Source organism: Vigna radiata, chromosome 1, assembly GCF_000741045.1.
Source record: "Vigna radiata var. radiata cultivar VC1973A chromosome 1, Vradiata_ver6, whole genome shotgun sequence".
Classification (NCBI taxonomy): domain Eukaryota; kingdom Viridiplantae; phylum Streptophyta; class Magnoliopsida; order Fabales; family Fabaceae; genus Vigna; species Vigna radiata.
In genome coordinates, this window is record NC_028351.1 from 675,044 (window position 1) to 698,644 (window position 23,601).

A 23,601-nucleotide genomic window follows, 5' to 3' on the forward strand; every position below is an offset into this window, starting at 1 on the left:
GTTGGAGACATCATATCATCTAAAAAAAGTGAATTATAGTATATAAGTGAGAGCACATCAAGCCGATTTTGTATGGTTATAATAGGAATAAATCCATGTTGTAAGATGGTATCAAAGCTTATCCTAAACGCTCAAGATGTCCAAATCTCGGCAGGAGAGATGTGTTGAAGATCTCACATCAAGAAGAGATATGACAAAATGATAGTATATAAGTGGGTGCAAATCTCACCTCGCAAACTCCTTTTTTGAGGATGAGTTGGGCCTAAAACTCATTTTCTAAAACAGTATATCATAGCCTACCCTAACAAGATTTTCTAAGCCTATTGCGCATCCCACTATCAAATAACTTACAAATGTCTAGTCCTATGTTCAAGATTTTAAGTCTTTAACATAAGGTGTGTTAGGAATCCTACATTGATTAGAAATATAGTCAAATTATAATATACGTAGGTTTTGTACACTCCAAGCTTAAATACCCTAATAACATTTTTTTCTTGTCCAACCAATGTGTGACTCATTTCTATATATCTTCCTTTCCCAACAAGAATAATGATTTGATATGGAAAGTGTTAGGAATTCTTGAGATCAAGAATTCAAATTATAGGATTAATACTGCAGTAACACTCAAATTAAACATCCAACAATTACATAGATAGATTTACAGGATTATAAGTTTAAAAACATTCAACAACGTCCAAGGGAAGTGTTCCCTTCACACGGTTAGCACCTGTTTTGAAACAACAATCAAAAGCCCACCCCTGTAGAAGGAAGCGCTTCCCCCTTAAAAGACAAGCATACTAAACGAAATAACTCCCTCTAACCTCCTCTAACCACCCATAAACCGTCCAACCCCTGACAACTGTTCTATAACTTCTAATTTTTAACTTTTTTCCTAACATACACTTTAAAAGGCTTATCAGAAAGTGGTGGAATAAATTCAAATATACATTTTATTATGGTTGGAGAACGGTGCATATCAATCAGAATCGTTCAATTATGATTTGTACAGCCCATAATAAAATTTAATGTAAATAAGATCAGACTAGATAGAAGGCTTTAAAGGTGTTATTCAGCTTTATTTTGATCTTTACTTCAAATTTTTAAGTGAAACCATTTTGTGGGATTCGTATCAATGCATTAACCATTTATAGAAAAGACAACAACGTTTTATGACCCGAAAAAATCAACAACGTTTTAGAAAAGACATACCATCAGGCTAATCACTTTTCCTGATATGATCTTGATCCACTCTATATCTGCAACTTGAACCTGAAATATTTAACTTCTATAAGCATTTAACATAAAATGACATCATCTAATCATCAAATGACAAGACCAAACTGTGATGCAGTACAACGCACTAGGAAGAAAATTTGAAATCCTATTGATACTAGCAGCTGAAAACTTTTGTCCTTAATAAATTTCCCTCCCAAGATCATCAGCTTTAATGAATGTTTAGAGTCAAAAGCTTATGGAAAATAGACATTGTTTCCAACTTTCATAATTTGCTTTAAAAAGCCATTATTTCCCAAAAAAAAAAATATCTTTCCCAACTATCTGCTTACTCACAAAATGGAGATCCGAGTTAGATATATGGGCATAATTTTTTTTTATTTTTATTTTTGGTCGCCCAAAGAGCAGATCCTTAATCTATATAGTAGAGTAAATGCAGAATTACAAAATCACAAACATGAGCCAATATGCAATTATAATGTTTTCCTAAGCTAAATAATAAGTATGAAAGAGAAATGATATTCCATATTGCTAGTAAGAATGAAGGAAATGTGTTACACTACGATAATAAGTATGAAAGAGAAATGATATTTCATATTTCTAGTAAGAATGAAGGAAATGTGTTACACTACGAGATCTGATTTTCATTTTGTTCAAGTGACAAAAAACACAAGTTTGTGGCTTGCTACTAGTAAAATATAAGAGTCCTAAAAGCAGAAAGAGGAGTGCATCGTTGCACATTAATAATTCAAACAGACAAGGGTTGATATCAACACATTTCCAAAATCCTATGATCGATCATAAAACTGATACAGGGATATTAAACCAAGCATTCTCCTTAAAATTTCAAGAATTCCTGAATTGAGGAAAGACATAGCTTACAAGTGCAGAAGCACTTTGTGGAGGATTTAGCCCAATATCATATATATTCAGATTAGCTGTCCCTAATCCTTTAGGGGACAAAATCAATTGTAGGCATTCAAATCCAGATGGTGGTTGAATAACTTGTACAACTTGAGAATCATTTGTAACAGCTTCCAAGAAACAGCTCCCACCAACAATAGTCAGATTTACCTGCAGTCATAAATGATAATAAAACAATTAAAATGCAGTAATAGTTAATTTCTTGAACAAAAAGCATTATGTAAGACATGTTTGTATCAAAAAGATGGGTGGCAAAAGCAAGTTCGACCATAACCCCTGCATTGGGAGTGAGAAGTAACCTTGAGATGAACACTGAACAATGTTAGTAGCTGAGCTAACAGGCAAATAAACACCCTTGAATGTTGTTATAGATCCTACAAGACAGCCAAATAGTGTGTATAACTGGGGGATGACCCTGATTCATGACCTAGCTTTTGGTATTGAGTTCAGCTTGAACCAAATTCTAAAATAGTACCAGAGTCTTTCCTAATGGTTATGGTTATCATCGAGCCCACCAGTCCCCTAGTTAACAAACCACCCAAAGATGTCTAATAAAGTTCACACTCAAGATCTCCTTCCTTCAGCGTGAGGGGTGTGGAACCCTCACCTCATGAGCTACCTTTTGAGGTTGAGTTAGACCCAAACTCACATTCTAAGAAAGGAAAAATATATTTAAAAGTAGGCAATCATTTATGTTTTTTCCACAGGACTGACTGATAATATGTAGTTCAAAGGCCTAGGCCAAATTTCGAAAAGTTCCATGTGTTTATGATACTATATAAAAATTGCAGTCAACCAGAACATAATCTGATAAAATGTTGCCCCAACAGGACTGCCTTAACCTAGGCTAAATACATAATCTATCTATCTTCTAAACAAAAGTAAAAGGAAAAACCCAGTGTACAACCAATGCAAATTCAAAGCGCAAACAGTTAAATAATTCTGGACCCAAGCTGTGGTCACCAGATAAAATATCTAGTTAAATAAATGGTGATTGTTACCTTTGCATCAGGATTGAAATATATCAATTTGTACTCTGGATCAACCCTAAGGGTAGAAACAAGCTGCATTGTAGCACCAATACAAAGATAAGACAACTTAAGACAGAGTAACAACAAAAATAAATATGCTACAAAATCCCATTATACAGAACAGAATACAGGGAGAAGATGCAGAATTGATTATGAAACTCAGATACTAAGATTTTAATCATGGAAAGTAAAAAACACCAGTTTCATATTGAAGAAAAATAATTTTAAGAAAATTGTTACCTGTAAATGAATTGCATCTGTCAGAACATTTTCTGTTTCAGTAAACCCGTGAAATGTATCATCTCCCAAGATATCAGCAAAGCCAGTAACAGTAGCACGAACAGTGCACTAAGAAACACAGCATTTAATATCACATTAGTCGTCCACATATTATAACAAGTATAAAAAGTTCATCACATGCATGAATGCTATACAGCATGATATTAAATCATCAAAGACCCTTGAAAACTTGTTTAAAGTATCACCCTGCATACAAAACTATTTAATAGCATGACTTTAAGAATCATCCAAGCAGTTGGTGAAAAATGGAAGATTTGAGTTCGCTCAACCAAACTGATATTTCAGCATAGATTATCATATTAATTTACACCAGCCAAGAAATATCACAAACTGGTAAGGTAATTATAGTATCACCAGCATAGATCCTTTGGATCCTAGGTAAGAGTCAAAGAATGACATTCTAGTACCTCTAATATGTTACCTTACACAATAACTAATTCAAATTTAAGAGTGACCAAAGCATATGTTCCCATCAATACCTTGTGTCGAGAGTTAATTATAGAAGACTAGACAGATAGAACTACATTACTACAGAAATAAAGGACTGTTTATCAGGAAGGGGACAAAAGCTGGAAGCAATCACCACAAGAGGTTGTTTATTTGTAAATCCGATCATTCATGGAGAAGAATTATTTAGACAAAACTAGCAATGCTTTAGAAAGATGACTGTGCTTGCAATTCCAAAAGTTGGTATATGACAAATTTCTGAATTTCAAAAACCGAAGCTTAAAGAAAAAAGTAAATTACATTCATCTCCAATAAATTACAGATTTTCCCTCTAATTTTATAAAATGCACACAACTCCTTGAGGGATGAAATGCGCTATACTTTATCGATTTTAATGTAAATGAACCTCTTGGCACTGATGAAGCTACAATGAGCAAGCTTTTTAAAATCATTTTTCCTATCTTATCAACACTTCATCAAGGAAAAACTAGACAGTGGTTTGACTTGTACCCCATATGTGTCTACTTGAAATCAACTTGCATACACACTCACCAAAGGACTGAACTGTATTAATTTTGAAAGAATTATATATCCAAACTGGGAATGCAGAACACCAGCTTGAGAGGGAGTGTCAAAGCCATGCAGCTCATTATATATTTTACAATGTTTTTTTTATTTTGTACCTGCTATAATGTCATCGTCTATTACAGCTATATATTGTCATCACTACTAGGATTATGCATTTAAAAACAATTCCATAATCACAAAAAATTGTTTCCTTAGAACTAGCTCTCTATATTTTCTAAAATAATCAGCACGCTCATATTTTTATTGGTCCAATGGTCTCATTATTGAAATATAGAAGAAAAATATTATTCTTTCTAAATCTGAAAAAACAACATATTTGAACTCAGACCATTATAAACTAGTTTTTGGGACAGCAAATTTTCACAAGCAACTCTGCTTGCAAAATTACCAGGCGTTGTCAAATGCAGCAGTAAAGCCAAACTACAAAGAAAATGAAAAAATTAATAAGAATCTTTCAGTACCAAGCCTGATTCATTTTGCAAGGCCAGAAATATCTCCCAACTGTTAGACTTCACTATATTAAAACCATAATCCCAGTAGGCCAGTCCCTCACAACTGCTAAGTTCCCACCTCAAATTGAGAGAAGATGAATTTGCATAAGCCTCTCCCAAATCATTGATACCAACTGCAGATACACGAATAGTGCGCCCATTTGCCACAATAACAGGGGCATCGTGAAGTCTACCTGAACTACGTTCAGCTTGAGCTGCTGCTTTAATTATTCTGCATTCATTCACTGAAAAACACAACTCAGTTGAGGGTAGAAATCTGAAGAATTTTGTTGCCAATGACTTTAACTCTGAAAAAATGTATACCTGGTTCATCAGCTATAAGTACAATAGAAGAAGGAATGGTACACATCACAGACAACCAAACTTCAGCCACTGAAGGCAGAGGATGGTCATCCCCAACCAAATTCCCACGTTTGAAATGAAGTTTCTGAGTCATTTAAAACCACAAAGGTTAATATTTTCCAACTTCTATGGCTTCTTAAGTCTAGGATACTTTCAACCAAGAAATAATCACTGAAACTTACAAAGGTTCCCAGTTTTTGACATAAAACTCCATACAAATTCCTGAAGCTATCAGATACACGTTGCACAAGAACTCCATCTTCAGCTAGAGCATTGGCTTCATCCAAAACTTCCACAGTTTCAATGAAATCCACACCTTTGTCCCATTGTTCAGGACCACCAACAAGTGCTATGTCTAAACTTGTGCCAGGTACAAGATATAATTCCTCTAAACCATGTGACTGCTTGTCATTTTCTGCTTGAGCCAAATCAATCCAGTAACCACCAAATTGGTTTCCATCACCTGCCTGACGTACAATAAGGGGTAGATATGCCACAATGCGTAAGGATGCTTTTAGTCCAACAGGACTATGACTGTAGTGGTGATCTTCTTTGGAAAAAATGGCCTGGATCACAGCTTGACCAGGATGAGAAGCAAAAACATACGTCCAGGAACAGGGAGAACCATTGACTGATGATCGGAGCTGAGTATTTGGCTCAGTTTTCAAGTATAACAACTCCTGAGTTGCATTGACAATTACAAAAGACTCACTTCCAGATTTCCACTTTATCAATGAATTAAAGGCATCACATACATAGAAAAAGGAACCTGCAGATGATACAACAACATGAGCAAAAATGAATAGCTTAAAATTGGAAAAGAAACTTTACAATAACCTCAAATATTGCATCACCATTTGCTGCTTTCATTGTCACAGCAACTTTAAGATATGATCCAACAACGGTCTCTACAGGAAAATTGTGAAGCACAACCATAGAAGAAGGAATGGAGACTTCAACAAGGACCTATAGGAAAAATAAAATTACAAAAATAAAAAATAATGTATAAATTGTATAGAATTCCAAAGTAAATTCAAGAAAAAAATGTGAATACATTATGCATTGATAGAAAACAAACAAATAGCACAAAGAGAATCCAACAGAAAACATCTATTAGAATAATTTATACGACACTGTCATTAGAAATTCTTAGAAAACATGAGCCGAGCCGAGAGAAAAGAGAGAATATGAACAATGAAAGAAAATGTTTTATTGATCTTAGAACAGTTTGAAATATGTACCTGATAGCTAATTATAAGAGTCAGGTTTCTGTTAATACTGACAGAAACTTACAACTGTACATAAAAGAAAGAAAACTATAGTAAAGAATACACTGCTGTACAAAATTCAAGACTGACTTGAAAAAAGTCAACTATGATCAACTATCAACTATAGTATGCTAACAGAAATTAATGTATCTTCACATTCTCCATTCATTTCCTTTCTGTTAAAGAAAACCCTCATAAGGGGATACCCTCTTCATGAAAACACAAACATTTCAACATTATTCAATAAATGAAGGGAAGATTAGTTCACTAGGCTTCCAATGGTGCCCAGCAACCTCCTTAATTTTAGAACACTGTAGTGGATAAAGTTTTCAGAGTATCAGACATTTTTTAGGTTTGACCCATGGCAATGCTGACCTAGAAGGAATACAATGGAATAAAGAAAGGTTGTGGTGTTGGAGCAATGCAGGCTGATTAGGTGAATACAACGAAAGAAAAAAAAAAGGATGTGGTTTTGCGTAAGAGATTACACAAGGCTTCCAAAGATTTTAGAGTGCTGAAACCATATCAGAAAAATTGTTTCTGATATTATTCATAGAAGAGCTACTGCTCTTAAATAAGATACATAGACATAATAACTGAAAATCCTAAATTATGATGGATATAATCTGTCCCCAAAATAACTGAGTTATATCTTATTAAGATAGGAAAAGATAAAGAAACAAAATAAACTCAAATAAATCAACATTTAAACAGAAAGTAGGAAAATCTTAATTGATGGTGCAAATCAAAGTGTAATGGGACACAATCACTAATAAAGTAGGGGCAGTACAAGTGAAAATTTCAGTAAAGCATACACATGTCCAACTAATATGCTTATACCACATACCACTTTACTATTCTTTAACCAAACAACATTCTTAAATTCAAATACCATAGCATATAACCCAAGAACAGGATTGGACTTAGGGAACCAAATATGATCAAATTTACTAGACATTTGGAATGAATAAATAAAAGTATATATTTTCCTTAATAGCATTACCTCATCATAATTTAGTGAATCATATACAGATAACACTTTGATAGTAGCTTTACCAGGTTTTATTGCCTGGACAACACCAAAAGCTGTTACAGATACTGTGGACGAGTCTGAAGATAGCCATCTGAAGTCACTCACAGTTTTTGCACAACCTACATCACAAAAGGATGAATGAGTATAGAAATAAATATCAAGAATAAGCTTGCTACTTCAGATTGGATAAGATGTTGGATTCCAACCTCCTGTAGCCTTTAACTCCACCTCCTGATAAACACCAGTTGACCATGGTAATAAGATTATTCCACTATCATTGTCCAAGGTGAACTTTACTTTATCACAAACCATTATTTCTTGCACAGCTTTGATAATCTGCAATATTTTAACTAATAAATGAGAACTTGGTCCTGAAAAAGTACTAGGACCTTCCTAAGCCAGGAAACAAATAGCCTCTCTCGAACCCCAAAAAAAGAAGAATGAAATGACCAAAAAGCAACATATGGTGCAACAACTAAAAGAAAAAAATAATTGAGGGATGAACTACAGAAAAATATGCTTATAAGGCTTCTATGAAACGACAGTCACCTCCTTTTTGTCATCAGCCCCACCAGGGTAGCTCAAAGAAGCTGTCAATTTTCCAAGTCCTGGTGAATAAGCCTCCAAGATTTTAGAATTCCGCCAGCCGTGTTTAACAGCAATATCATTTGAAACAAAAAATGTTTTCCAGTATTGATCAGAATCATTATCATAAACCTTAACATCATCATTCTGCAATGCAAAGATAAATGTTGAAAATTATTGATAGAAACAAAAGCAATTCATATAAGAGAAAACACAATGATTATAAATGGGAAGTTCCAACAGAAACGTATTGCTCACAAATATAACAGAAGACAGAAGACTGGCAATGTACATGGAAAATATCAAAAACAAAAATGTCACAGCAACATTAGAGATGTACTTTATTTGGCACCGGCCTGGTGTATAATCATTTACCACAACCTTGGGCTGATAGGAAAAGGTTTTATATCTATATCATGCATAATGCACAATAGCCACTTTCATTTGTGTCTGTCCTCTTCCGTACAGATCATTAGATAAGATCTCACAACTTTGGGATCATAAAACAGAATTGCAATTCAATCAAGGAAAAGTTGTGCTGATAATAAAACAATGTATAGTATCCCTTTTCTTTTGTACAAGAATTTCCTTTTAACTTCTTTCATTTTCTGAAAGAGAGGACACAATAGTAAATTTATTATATAGATAAGAGTCCCATCAGATACATTAAAAAAATGTCCTTGAAAATCAAAGGAGCCAACGTAAATATGTTTTACCATTGATGATAGGCTATGAAAGTAGAATCATGAAATCTACCTCTGTAATATAAATTTCTTGTGCAGGATGATCCTGTGCAAAAACCTTTATCTGGATAAGATATTGATGGCCAGATACAACATACCAACGGGTCATCAGAGGGTTAGATTTTACTCCTTCCACTGGATCACCAGAACTAGATAAAGGTGACATATACAAACATAGAGAAGATGGTAGGACCACATTCAATGAAGATACTTGTTCATGGCCAGCAATCCTAGTATCTTCAACAATAACAGCTGTCATGCCCAAGTTCCATGCGTATGCTAACCCTGTTTTTGAGTCGACCTGAGCAACCGAAGCATTTGAGACAGACCATTGGTGATGTGGTGAGGGTAAAGTAACCACTGCAAATGCCAAAGCAAAATATAAGTAAGAATTTTGATAATATGCTGACAAACATCAGAGCAGAATTATAAGTCTAGAAAATGAATTATAAGTTTAACTCAATCTTACAAAACTACCTAGTAGTAACTTGAGGTTTGTATCAACTTATGTCTTACAATTTTGCAATATCACCAATCAATGTGAGATTTCTAACAAGAACATATCTATTTTCCACCAAAGAGACCAAATTATGAAGGTATTTGAAAAGAACAAAAACATAAAAGAAATTTGTATAGTGTAAAAAGTCAAGGAAATTCCTCTTGGCTCTCTTGTTTTGTCGGCATTTGTTGATAATTAAAAAACAAAAATGTTTGATTTCCTCTTAATAATTAAAAAAAAAAAAAAACAAATAAAAGATCCCATAAAATAAAACGTAATCTAATATTTTCTTTACAGCTAATCAGAAAATGATTACTGAAAAGTTACCAAGACAAATATCCAAATATCTACTCACAAAAAAAAAGGCAATTTTGAAACATCATTCTCTCCTTCCTACTGCCCAAACCACTAAACCTAATAGAAAAAACAACTTCCAACTTAGACATATAGTACTGATCCAAAACAATGAGAGAGATCCACGATTCTACATAAAATCGAAATAATCTAATCAGTAGCTTCTAAGCTGCCTACAGATGAAGGAACAGATCATTCTTTGATTTAAAAATCTTGTGGCCCAGAACACACCTGTCAGAGAAATGGAACTTATGAGACCTATACACCTTTGCTGTACTGTAATCTTTCAATGGTACTAAATAGACTGAAATACAGTCCAAACAAAACATTAACACTACAAATTTTGCTTTAGAAAATACGTTGGAGCGTAATTTTAAGGAGGACTGAAAATTAGAAGATTTTGTTAAAAGAAAACAAACAAGGAGGGCAAAAATTCTCCCAAAATATAGAAAAATGAGGATTCCCCATCTATGGATGACCAATTGCATTAGTAATCTTAACTACCAATTCTGCAATTTGACAGCATAATGACATAGATATCAGATTTACAATTCTAAACAGCTTGCACTTAGATTTGAATGAAAAATAAACAACTTAAGAAAACCTTCAGGAACATTTCCACGGATGACTTTAAGGGTGTAGGGAATGACAGCACCAACAAGTACAAGAACTGGTGAAGGAGGATCAAGGGACATAGCTTCAGCAACAGTAAGAACAATCTCATCAGCTAAATTCTTTAACTGTGGCTCAAGCAAACGCACTGACACAATCTCATGACCAATCTCAATTCCCTTCACTACAAAAAGATCTGAAAATACACCCTGCAAAACAGGACCAGGAAAAAAAAGTAGGATACACATTAAACATGCATTATTATAATAACACAATGACTTAACCTGTTTAAACCAGCCAGTAGCAGTCTTACATTGTCTTCAAGCTTTATTTGTATATCTAAGTCGCCACATAATCCCCCACAATCACTAAGGGGAGAATCCTTTAGTGGAACATTAACAAGGTGATGAGGTAATCCATTGGCTTCAGGCATAAGGCTCCACATAAACTGTAAGCCAACTAATGAAGAAAATACGTTTTCTGCAGCACAAGGGAATTCAATAAATATTTCCAATCTTATGACCCAATTGAGGAGAAAGAGTGACAGGAAATTAACAAAACTTTATGCTGGAAATAATTATATAGAATCATCAAGACAAATAAATAAATGCTGAAAAGTTTAATGCCTTTGCTAAAAAGGCAGAAAAGAGTAAATCGAGCTTCATAGCACCTATAATGTCAATACTGTCATGGTGTAGTATGCCTTCTTCGTTAACTAAAGCTCATTTTAAAATTTTCAAGAAATAAATATGGTAAAGAAAGCATATTTTCAAGCGAATGGTGATGTAAAGGCAAGATTTCACAATGGCGTCAGACTTCATGATGTATGAAAATCCCATGATAAGTACAAAACTAGCAAGATTTCAGAGATACCTTCATTATCAAAGGCTCGAACACGTAGTGTGGCAAGCCCCTCTAAATCAAGTTTAATAGAATTATGAAATATTTGTATTCGTGATATGTTGTCAATAAAGACTTTGCAGCGAATCACAATCCCAGTTTTCAAGTCTGCAGCATAAACAGCAGTTTCCTTCCGCCCACTGTAAGGGGAAATGGATCTTATTCTTGCACTAGTTGAGCACTTGCTGGTTGAATTATACTCAGGCTCAACAGACAGAATGTCATGATGATCCCATGACCTAAGTATGTACCACAAAAAAGATCATAATCAACTCAATGACAAAGGATAACAACCAAAACCAATCAACAAACACCACTTGAGGAAACCAGGGAATCACTTTTTGAGAATAACAATTTTATAAGAAAAACCAGGGAATCATGTTTCAGAAAAACCTTGTTTGATAAGAGCAATTTTCAAAAAAAAAAAATCAAAATTAATATCTCCTTTTTAATTCCTAAACCAATTTACATATCCTTCCTTGTTTATATGTTCCAAAAATCAGCTTTAGATGTTGTTTCATAAATAGTTCTAAAAACACCATCAAACACATCTTAATTTCCCAAACCCTCTTTTTAACTAGACTTTCTTTTACTAAAAATGATTAAATATGGTTTTCATTCCCAAACTGTTATAAAAAAATTGTGTTTTGTTACTAAATTTGATTATAAAGTACTTCGTTAATGAAGTTTTATATGATTTTCATAAAATACATGACTAAATATTTTATAATATAATTTTTCATAATAGTTTGGAGATCAAAAACATATTTAACCTTAATAAAAATAATTATCAAAGTGCAACTGAACTTAAATTACTTGACCTAGTTGTGTTCCACTATAATGATTCCATTTTCAAATAAACTTTCAGAGCAAGGATTTTTCATAGAAAATAAAAGTGTGATATGAAAACTAAAACCCAAAGCAAATGCAGCCTAAACTCACTCATGCCTTCTTATATGAAAAGAGTTCGGACAAATCTTAGATGTAGTTTCTTATATGCTTCAGATATTATTCTCCATTCAGAATTATAGTTTAATTCCAGTGGTATGCACAACAAATGTTATCATTGAAAGCCAGCACAAGTTCCGGTGTAAAACTTCACTTCTCATTGTAAAACTACACATGAAAGCACACAAGAAAATATGCCTAAGTTTTCTCAACAATGCTATTATCACAAAGAAACTTAGATACCACAGCTGCTGCAGTTTTACTAGGAATTTCACCAATCACGTTTAAGTGAAAATCCAGTTCTGATCCGAAAACAGCACTAACAACACTCAACACTCGTGCTACCACTGCATGCATCTAAGTTTTGTCCTTAATTTTATCATATGGAGAACTGAACTGAACTGAAATGACATCACCTAGTTCTTTTTTTTTTTTTTCAATATACTTCAAAATTGCGAAGAATATAAAATAGTAGTAAGTATGATTGAAAACGGAAGAGGACCATTGGAAGCAACCGTCGCTTCCTTGGAGCCGGTAATCAACTGGATACGTCATTTTTGGCGGCAGGAGCAAGTTGACGTCAGCAATGTGAGGACCACTGGAAGCCGCGTGCGACGGCGACACCACCACCGTCACCGTTACCAGAAAACTCAGTAACAAGGCCACGATCGTCATTTTGCGTGGCTCAGAACGATCATTCACAGCACTCAGTCAGAACTTTGCATTGCAGAGAGTTGACGGAATAGTTGAATTTGATGCTGCTTTGTTGAGGATTTCAAGGGTTTAGGGTTTTAAGAAGCGAAGAAGAAGTAGCAGAATATGAGAAGAGTGAAGAAACAGTGGAACGTGGAAAGCAATGTCAGTATTTTTTTTTTTTCTTTTCCAGAAAAGAAACTAGAAAGTAAGTAACGTCTTTTAACACCAAAGTATAAAAGTTAAGGCTTACATACTATTTTTTTTTTTTCATACACGTTGGTTTAATATGGTATAAGATTCTAATTTTGATTAATTCGGTCATTTTGGTAACAAGTTAAATAGCTAAGAGCATATCAATACTGTATATTACATATTATCCATTTGTTAAATTTGTAGTGTTTTTTATCTTTTTTTAATTTAAAAGGAAATTATCCATTTGTTAAATTTGTAGTGTTTGACATGTCTGTTAATGTCTCGTGTTAATTTAGAGTTGTGTGATTGACCTTTATTTAATTTAGTATTTATTTCTTTTATTTTAATTCAATTTGATCTATTTTTTAAATTGAGAATTTTTTTATTTTCTAAATTTAATTTTTAAATAAATATTATACTTATATTTTTATTATAATTGATATTTTTATTAAATATTTTTGAAATTTAGTCAAACAAATTTTTATTTAATTATAAATATTTTTGAAATTATTTTTAACCAATAAATAGTAAAAATCAAACATAAATTTAATAATTATATTATGATTATACTAATATTTCTAAAATTTACATCTAAAATATTTAATAATTATATTCTAAGAAATTATAATGATTATATTGTATTTAATAATTAAATTAAGAATTATATTCAATTTATAATTAAATATAATCATTTTAACTGAATTTCAGAAATGTCTAATAAAATTGTCAACTATAATAAAAATATTGATATATTTATATAAAATTAAATTTCATTTCAATTTAAATAGTGAAATAATTGTTCAATTACTTTAAAAAAATATTGAAATTGAATTCGTGGTGTTAATTCCTTTTTTGTGTTCTTGTGTCTCTTGTTGCGATTCTCATAATGGTGATGTTAATTCACTCTTCATTCACATTGTGTGTAAACTTTTTGTATGTTACACATTAAATATTTTACATCTATACAAACCACTATAAGAAATCGAATATTCAAATTACTAAGAGATAAATAGAAAGCACCAATCCTCGTGCCTACACGTGTGAATCTTGAAGTAGATGGCTTGTTGCTTGGGTTTTGAGAAATTGAGGATTTGTAATGATGGAGTAGATTGACCTAGTTAGAGTGAGGAGCAAAGACTTCGACGAGATGAGGAAAACCAACAACAATAGTTTGATAAGGGTGCATTGTAGAGGAGGAGAGTAAATAAAAAGGAAAATGATATTTTAACATCTATTTTTGACACAATTTTGACACTGCATACGTGTTAAAATGTGATTGGATGATTTCAAATTAAAAAAAAAAAACTGAAGTAAGAACATATTTGGAAGAGAAAAACTAAAGTTTTTTTTTTTAATTTAAGATCGTCTAACTACGTTTTGACACGTGTGCAGTGTCAAAAAATTGGTATTAAAATATATTTTCCAAATAAAAAATTCTTTTACTTTATTACAAAATTGTCACCCTCTCATTTTCTGTCATAGATTCTAATTAAAATCCACATAAAAAGTCTTTACTTTTTTATGATGAAATTGTCACTATTCTAACTTTCTATATTGATTTTATGAATAATTGACATAAAAAATTCTTATAATTTATTACGAAATTGTTATCACATTTGTTTTTTTATGTCACTTCCAATGATAATTGATGTACAAAGTCTTATCATACTTACAATTATATCATCATGTCACATATTATATCAAATGAATTATAATCAACACAATAAATTGGAATAAAAAGTTATTTTTAAATATATGCATATCTTCATTTTTCATTTAAGTTGGAACTAAGATGACAACTTATTCTGTTGAAAGGTTTATGATTATCTCATGTTATAAGTATTTATGTATTATGTTGAATATACCTACTTATAGGTATATTCATAATAAAAATAAGATGACAACTTATTTTGTTACTCTAATTCTTTGTAGGTATATTCATAATAAAAATATGCATAAACTAAAATTGTCTAATACTTTTAAGTATGTAAATAAAAACTAGTAAATATATATCATCTTGTATATTACTTATAAGAACAATTAATCAACGTTTGAGTGATCCAAAAATACTTTATAATAATAAATCAATTATCTATAATTTAACATTTATTAAACAAGCAATTAAAATAATATCATTACTAAATTGAAATCAAATATCTTTAAATTTTTTACTATTTCATAACTAACAAAATTCATTACATGCCTTTAATTATTATTAATCATACATAGCATTTTTCCTTAATTTTAATCTAATAAAAATAACAAAAGTCACAAACCACACAACTAGGTACTTTCAAAAAATTAAGCAATTCAATTCAAACATTAAATCTCATAGGAAACATAACCCATAGCATTCATCATCGGTGCACTTGAATCTACAATTATTCACAATAAGGTAATTTGCAATTAAAACATTTAATTTGTCAAATCCGTAACAGTGACAATGCTCTTCAAACATTCAATTTCTTTAATTCAAGAAATCAATTCTCATAATATTCTAACATAATTTAATTTATCAGTAAACTATTAATATTGTATTTTTTATTCTCTTAAGTCTTAATTTTGTTTAATTTGAATAATCGATCTTTTACCACACTATTATTACTTTTTTCTCTTAATTATTTAAATTTTTTAATACCAACAGAGCCAAAATATTATACATATATTTTATATGACATTTTTAATTTGTTTAAAAAATGAATGCAAACTTTCTGCATACATTTTTAAATAATTATTTTAACTTAATTTAACTATTCAAGAAATGATATATTTAATAATAAAATAATTGTAAAAGAATAAGTTTGTGTATTTTTTAAATAAAAAAATAAAATAAAAAATAATGTAAGAAATTTATGTATGTGAAAAATATCACCTGAGTTCATCGTCGTGAAACTTACTTTCTCTCAAATTTGTTACTGTAAGAAAGGGGAAGAAGGAGAAACGAAAGCAGTGAGATCGCAGAAGCCACCAAAGACAACTCAAAGGAGAATGTGGAAACGCAAAAGGACCTGAGAAAGGCATCAACACGGATCTGTGGATGCGATAGATCCCACAAAACCATTTTTTTTGCGACCTGAACTATTCTCATCCTCTGAACAAACATTTGCTTAAGCGCTGAACAGTAAACGCAGACGGCTGACGGCAGCATAGAGTCGACGATAGACGGCGGCGCACGGTGGACGACAGCACACAGAGGACGACAACATAAAGTGGATTCAACGGCTTGACGGCAGCGGTGGTACAGGCGGCGAAGAGGAATCAAGGTTAGCTTCTTTCAAATACTTTTCGTGTTTTTTATAAGGATGGTTGTGGCCCAGTTTTCAGTTTTCCTAATTGTTGTGCTTGTGTCGTTTATGTACTGTTTGATAAAAGGCTTCAAAGGGTGGGAAATGGTGAAATGACATAATTCAACAACTTGCTATGGCATAATTTATTATACTAAAAAACTGATGCTGAGAAGAAACAAATTTTGTATACTTTTTTGGGTCTTGGATTTGTATGATTTGAGTGACAGAGTAACTGGAATGGAGATTTTCTGCACTGTTTCTAGATGTTTCAACATTGTTGCATTATTTGAAGTTGAATAAAAAGCATCACACCAAAACACATATGGTTAAAGAAATTGATGTTTGTGATCACTATGTCAGTTCCAATTTACTTATTTGAGTGTTTGCCTTCCAAAAATGCAGCAAAAGGACCTTGAAGCAGAAATCACACGAAGATCATTGACACATACTGCCTGGGATATTTCCAACTCGAGGGATCATGAGCGCCGGGGATGGCATCCAGTGACTTACAAGTACTCAGACGCTACGCCTACGCTTCTAAAATTTATTAAGGTTTCATCTTTACTGCCACTGCAAAATCTCCCTTTTGAATATACTTCCATTCCGTGATCATCACTTTCATGCATCTTAAACAATGATTTTGCCTTAGCAGCCAAAAACATTCTCACTGTTTTTATCTCAACAATAATACTAATTTGTTTGGAAGATATCATGGGTGGTAATGATAGGTAGGTAACCCCCTAATGGAGCTAAAATGAATGCAAACAATTAAATAAATCACCTACTACAGCATTTCGGCATATGTACCTATTAGGATACAAACAAAGTCCTACTTCAGATAAAACAAGAAATAGACATAGGTTTATGTACTTCTATTAGTAAGGAACCTTTTGGAATGGTATCAAAAAACAAATTCGTGAAGACTTGACTCAAAGTGGACAATGATTTATCAGTGTGAAATGAAAGAATCTTTTGTTTTGTGAATAAAGCAAAGGTATTATGTGAGTCTAATTGAAGCCAGTACCATATAAAAGAGCAATCAGTTTTTTAGTTTTTATGTTCATCAATGTGTTAGTAAAACTTTTTCAAAAATATTCAATCAATTGGGTAATTTTCAATTTATGAGTGGTTGTTGATACTGTAATGAGCTGAATATGCAATAAAACACAGATACTGTGAGCCACCTGGAAGAAAAGATGATTATTGAACTGTACTATAGTAAGAAAGCTAATGCAGAAATGCTTCACTCATGAACATATCTTTCTCAGTTTGAGACAAACATATAAAGTGCATTTACTCTACTTTCATGAAAGAAAATGTGTGCAAAAAAAGTTTGGTTATTTGTTTTCAGGACATAGATAATATATACTACGAAACAGAATACCAAAGAGAATAGTGCAGCAGCAAGGGTAAAGCATCAACTTGCTTCCTTTTTGCTAGAAAATTTACTCGGACTGCTGCTTTAAGACTTCTTGATTTTGTAAGTTCATGCATATTTCATGGTTTTCTTGAACTGCCATATACTGAGATTTCAAACATTTTTTAGGGTCTTTTTGAATTTCTTCTATGTAAGTTTTACAAGTCTAACTTGTTAATTATTTGCTTTATGTGTAAAGTATACTCTGTCAATATCTAATAAACTATGATTTCTCACTACAAACCCCCTATTAGTCTCCCTGCTTATTGTATTCCCCTTTTCCTACATGATCTCCCATCCCCCTCTACTTTCAACCTCAAATCATCCTTTAATTTTTACAAAGTATAATTTCTTTGTTCCTCCATCCTATCCTAATTGAAGGAACGAACAAAAGAGCTACATGGGTAAAATCTTATGAAATGGGCTGTTTTGACAAGTCTAGTGCTTGGATATTAGGAATGTTGGATTGACTGCGGTAATTGTGACTTATGGATCAGAACCGGAGGGAAGACATGGGTGCCAATGAGAACAGTAGTGCAAAACCAAGAGTGCGCCCAATTGTACGCTTAGGGATCTTTCTCATCTCTCACAGCAATATTGTCAGGTACTGCTGCTGCTGCTAATACTACTAGTACTTGTATTATTATTGAGGGTAAGACTATTAAGAATTCAATAATTGAACGTTTTTTTTACTGGAAATCGTATTGGGATGCATTGGAAATTATGCGGAGGTGCATTGGTAGCACTTTAAATAGTGCTTTCGAGTTTTTAATCAGTGCTCTAAAGACACTGGTTAACATTATTATTATTGTTGTTGTTAGTATTACATTGAGTGATTTGAATTTAATTAAAACTCTTTTCTTTCCAGCTTGGTTTGTTTCCTGGCAGGGGTGGTGGCTCTTCTCCTTCTCCCTGTCCTTGCCAAGAATACCTACATTTCCGAGAATGCCCTTATGCCAGGTCATTTTCATTTTCAATTTACTGCATGCTAGTTTATTTTTCCATTTGTGCAGCCTCAAATAGAAATTTTACCAGAAGTGCTAACTGACTGTCTACACACATTGGAATGCTTGCAAACAGAAAACCAAACACATGGCATACCTTTTTATCTCCTACTCACTAATTCTATTGTTACTTGGTTCTTCTGCAGGTTCTGCATACAACATGCTTTCTACTCACCATGTCTCAGATGCAAATAAATTCATCAAGGACCTAACTGATCTTGAGTTCACTTCCACGGCCTCACCTATGTAACTCTTTCCTTCGTGTTATCATAAGAGACTTTATACAACTTCACAAGGAAAAAGAAGAAATAATTTATTTTTTGTGTTTTAATACAGTGAGAGTCAAAAGCTTATTGCTCGGTATATGTCAGCTTTGGATGCTGAAGTTACTTTCCACAAGTTTTACCCTCAATTCAGTCAGTTCCATCCACTGCACTTCTTTACCAGTCCCGATTCAGGTATAATCTCCAAAAATGGAACTTGTTCTTCGTTTGGAGTCAACACTATTGGCATTATTAGGGCACCACGTGGGGATGGAAAGGAAGCTATTGTATTGGTGACACCTTACAATCGAAGCAAAGTTGGTTTGGGTGAGGCTGTGTCCTTGGGCATTGCTTACTCTGTGTTCTCGTTGCTTTCGCGTGTTACTTGGCTGGCAAAGGATATCATATGGCTTGTAGCTGATTCACAATATGGAGAATATTCTGCAGTGGCTGCTTGGCTAAGAGAATATCAGGCCCCTGTTTTCCACAAAGTTGATGCAGTTACTAGTGAAGCATGTAATGAGAGCAGCACTTTTAATGAACTTGGACAAGGTCTTTTTCTGGATGGAAAGTTAAATGGTGATTTTAGACGTGCAGGAACTATGGCAGCAGCTCTTGTAATTAAAGTTGCTGAGCAAGGTGACCGGTATGAAGACAGTCTTAATATTTATGCAGAAGCAACCAACGGCCAGATGCCGAACCTTGATCTTATCAATATTGTAAATTATATGGCAGTGCATAAACAAGGATTGCGGATAGAAGTGAAGAAGATGTTGTCTCTGCTTGATTCCTGGTGGCTCAATACTTTGGGTGCTATATTTGAATCCTTAGGAAAAATCGCTAGAAGCTTAAATCCCCAATGGAAGTTTGGTATTCCTGCTTCTGAGTATGTTGAAGGTGCTGCAACACTGGCAAGTTCATTGTATTACCAGGTGTTTTGTTTTTACCTATCTAAAATATGTTTGTTACAATATTCCCTGTGACCATTTTATAATATCCTTTGTATGTATATTATTCCTCTCAGGGTTTGGGTGTTCCCACCGGCCCTCATGGTGCCTTCCGTGATTATCAAGTTGATGCAATCACTCTGGAAATTTCACCAAAAGTTTCTCTTACTAAACTGTACAGGCGTAATGAATTCATACTTCGTGGTGGAAGGTATGTGCCGCACATGCGAGTTGCATTGTATAACTATTTTGAAAATCAACCATCGAAAAATTTGCTTGCTGTTGATGAAATTGTTGTAAGTCTGACATGTTTTTCATTTTAAATTATATGCAATGTACTGTTTATTTTTGCCGCTTATAGTAATGAAACTGTACAAAGTTATGAACATCTTGTCCTTATTTTTGAAACCAAAGAAAGAAAAGTTCTGGACAGTTATTTGAACGCTCGGTTGAGTTTCTGTCCGTTAGATATAACTTGATGTATTTTCACAAACTGTTAAATATAGGCAGGGAAAGTTGAAGAAACTCCAAAAAAGTATTTTTCATAAATTGTTAAACAGGGGAAATTCTTGAGTTCTTTAACGTGAAGAAAATTTTGTTGGGTATGTTATAAAGCACGCAATCGGAAGATCTATATCTTTGTTTAATCACCGTAACCAAAATGTTTTGTACGTATTGCAGGTTAATTGAAGGAGTCATACGCTCAATAAACAACCTTCTTGAGAAATTTCACCAGTCATTTTTTTTGTATCTCTTGACATCTCCTGGTAAGTTTGTTTCGGTTGGAGTTTACATGATTCCATTTGCATTACTTGTCGCACCACTTCCGATAGTTGCTGCCTATCTCCATGCCAATGCTAGTAATTCCAATCCCCAAAACCCATCCTCCTCAGAAGTTGATGGCAGCCACAAATCATGGGAATGGTTGAATTCCGCTAGGAAGGTTTTGGTCATTCATTTATGGGGTGTTGTTGTCTCCTTACTCCCATTTTTCCTACGTCAACTCCCCAATACCACCCTAACGATGAACTTTGTATTGTGGGGTTTTCTATCAATTTTTAGCTTGCTGATTTTATACTTGATATTGGGTTGTCCAAGTGCCGAAGCATCTGCGTCTCAACTCGAGAAAAACAAGTGGGCTAGCTTAAAGTCTGTAACTATATCAACAGCATTCATCGGTTTGTCTCTCATGTCTGTCATTAACTTCGCTACTGCAGAAATTGGGGCTTTACTTATTGTCCCAATTTGTCTATTGGCTAGACCATTGAAGCTTGATATTAAAGCCAGGAGCTGGAGAACCTTACTAAGGGCCTCTTGTAATATTGCTTTAGGATTTGTTGTGTTTCCTCCGGTTGCATTTGTTTTGCTTAAAGTTGCATTTGAAGATTTTTATGGTATTAATGTTGGTGACTACTGGAAGTGGGTGGAATCCCTTTGGGCTTGGAACAGTGCCACTTACCTCTATGTAGGTGTTGTTCATCTACCATGCTGGGCACTGTGTATTCACATTTTATTTCATCCATGCTGACATGTACTATTACTTAGCCAGACTAGCTATTCAATTGAGAATTTGAGAATTTTATTATCTTGGATTTTTTGTTATCATCTTCAATGAACACCATTCTTCTCTGAAAGTAATTGTTTATAATTAGGAAAAGAGCTCAAGAACAGCTGCAAGAGCTCAAACAGCTAGAGCATTTAGTTGCTTGTAACATCACACACATGAGAAGAGATGAGGAAAATATTGGATAGTGATTCATCTACATTTGAACAAGTCAGAATGATAAATAATGGACTTTTTTTTTTCTAATAACAAAAATAAATACCCTAATAACTCATCACATCTAGGGTAGTGGTTTCTCAACATGCCATTTCCTCAATTTATGTAATTGGTGATAAAAAGTTTGATAATAGTTAAATTTTAAAATGATTATTTTATAAATAATGTAGTTAATTGTTAAAGTTATTTTTAAAAATAAAATATAAATATTTATATTTTAAGTGTTAATATTGTAATCAGAGCAACTTATAATAGTCATTTAATTATTTTTTATAACAAGTTGAAACAAATTACTCACTGTTTGATTTGGAATTAAAGATGCAAAATAAACAAAGAAAGTTGAAAGAGCTAAATCAGACATGAAATGATAACTTTTTATTAACAATAAGATCAAATAAACAAATAAATGAATAATAAAAGTGAAAAAAAAAATCAAACTTTTACTATTTGAACAGAGAATAAAACATTTAATTCTTATAAAAAATATTTCGTGACACCCTGGAGATCTAAAAAAACAACAAATTGTGAACAGATGACTATAAGTGTTACTTTGTTATCACGTGTACATAAAATGTCTTAAATAGAAGTATTCATGACTATATTTTATGAATCACACTTTATCAAATTTGGCATCATTGGTTGGTTACAAACAACCTCCATTTGGTGTGGAGTAACTATCCATCTAACATTTTGACATTTTGTGAACACATCATAAAATATTACGAGTCAAATAGTTTTAATTAAATTATTATCATTATCAATATAAACTTTAGATGTTGTTTAAAATAAATATATGGTTCAAGGATTAATTAAAACACAAGACTTTAGAAATTAAGACTAAATTAAAGTTAGAAAATGCACTTATACAAGACATAAGATTTAATATAAGATTTAAAGGATTGAATGATTTTTTTATATATTAAAGCAAGTGTTTATATTAGGGTTGTCCGAAGTCTTGAAGTCGAAAGTTTTTCATACATATAATCAATACATCAAGTATTATTATCATTAATAATAGTACACGTGTTGTACTTAAAATATATGAAATGTAAATTAATATTAAAACATATAAAACATGCACCTTTTCTTTTATATTCGTGTAATTATAGATTATATAATTTTTTTTCTATTTCTATAATACTTATCTTAAAAAGCATAGTTTAAAATAATTTCTGATTTATTGATATTGTCAAATTTTATATTACATCCAAGTAAGCACTTAAAAGAATAAAAGTAAAGAAAAATATTATAAATTTTTTTACCCTAACAATCAATTAGAAATCATCATTTAATATGATTACAATACTTATAAAGAAATAAAAATCTTATAATAAAAGTATATAAAATGACTATGCATGGCACCCTATAATTGAATAGTTTGTATACTATTCATTCAAAATATCTTTAATTCATTTAAAGAAATGTAGTATTTACACATCTTTAAAAAGAAAATCTAATACTAATTTCATAACCAATATTAGCAAAATGGTTCTTTCTTGAGTTGGTTTTGTTTGTGTTTCCTTACATTCTTGCATTGAAATAGTGACTCAGTTTCTTGCATTCTTTGATAACAAAAAAAGAAACAAACACTGAGATGCTTCCATGTTACAGAAAAAAAGAGTTTTGGTTTTTGTGTTTTTTAAAGAACTCTCATATCCCAATCATAGTATTCTGTTATCCAGATTCACACGCAACT

The 23,601-nt window shown here is 32.5% G+C and overlaps 2 protein-coding genes across 9 annotated transcripts in view; one reads left to right on the top strand and one right to left on the bottom strand.

Moving 5' to 3' along the window:
• Positions 1–13,225, bottom strand: part of LOC106769632 (nuclear pore complex protein GP210) — a 28,747-nt gene extending 15,522 nt beyond the window's left edge. For both annotated transcript variants that reach the window (XM_014655344.2, XM_014655336.2), the window contains exons 1-16: positions 12,822–13,225; positions 11,345–11,610; positions 10,785–10,951; positions 10,464–10,680; positions 9,020–9,366; positions 8,228–8,410; positions 7,885–8,014; positions 7,649–7,797; positions 6,232–6,343; positions 5,560–6,146; positions 5,339–5,462; positions 4,985–5,259; positions 3,429–3,536; positions 3,159–3,221; positions 2,116–2,307; positions 1,210–1,269 (exon numbers count right to left, since the gene is read on the bottom strand). In XM_014655344.2, the coding sequence (XP_014510830.1) occupies positions 1,210–1,269; positions 2,116–2,307; positions 3,159–3,221; positions 3,429–3,536; positions 4,985–5,259; positions 5,339–5,462; positions 5,560–6,146; positions 6,232–6,343; positions 7,649–7,797; positions 7,885–8,014; positions 8,228–8,410; positions 9,020–9,366; positions 10,464–10,680; positions 10,785–10,951; positions 11,345–11,610; positions 12,822–12,994 (3,153 nt within the window). In that variant the 5' untranslated portion in view covers positions 12,995–13,225. The remainder of the gene's footprint in view (positions 1–1,209; positions 1,270–2,115; positions 2,308–3,158; positions 3,222–3,428; positions 3,537–4,984; positions 5,260–5,338; positions 5,463–5,559; positions 6,147–6,231; positions 6,344–7,648; positions 7,798–7,884; positions 8,015–8,227; positions 8,411–9,019; positions 9,367–10,463; positions 10,681–10,784; positions 10,952–11,344; positions 11,611–12,821) is intronic.
• Positions 13,226–16,084: 2,859 nt separating this feature from the next.
• Positions 16,085–21,759, top strand: LOC106769647 (glycosylphosphatidylinositol anchor attachment 1 protein). 7 transcript variants are annotated; one of them, XM_022781246.1, is made up of 9 exons: positions 16,085–16,470; positions 16,897–17,046; positions 17,846–17,974; positions 18,293–18,515; positions 18,780–18,871; positions 19,062–19,161; positions 19,252–20,110; positions 20,203–20,336; positions 20,807–21,759. In XM_022781246.1, the coding sequence occupies exons 4-9, from the start codon at positions 18,400–18,402 to the stop codon at positions 21,651–21,653; spliced, it is 2,148 nt and encodes a 715-aa protein (XP_022636967.1). In that variant the 5' UTR covers positions 16,085–16,470; positions 16,897–17,046; positions 17,846–17,974; positions 18,293–18,399; the 3' UTR covers positions 21,654–21,759. The 7 variants fall into 7 exon arrangements, with proteins under 7 accessions (XP_022636967.1, XP_014510842.1, XP_014510858.1 ...); XM_014655356.2 differs by having other exon boundaries at positions 18,368–18,515; XM_014655372.2 differs by having other exon boundaries at positions 18,409–18,515.
• The last annotated feature ends 1,842 nt before the right edge of the window (positions 21,760–23,601 follow it).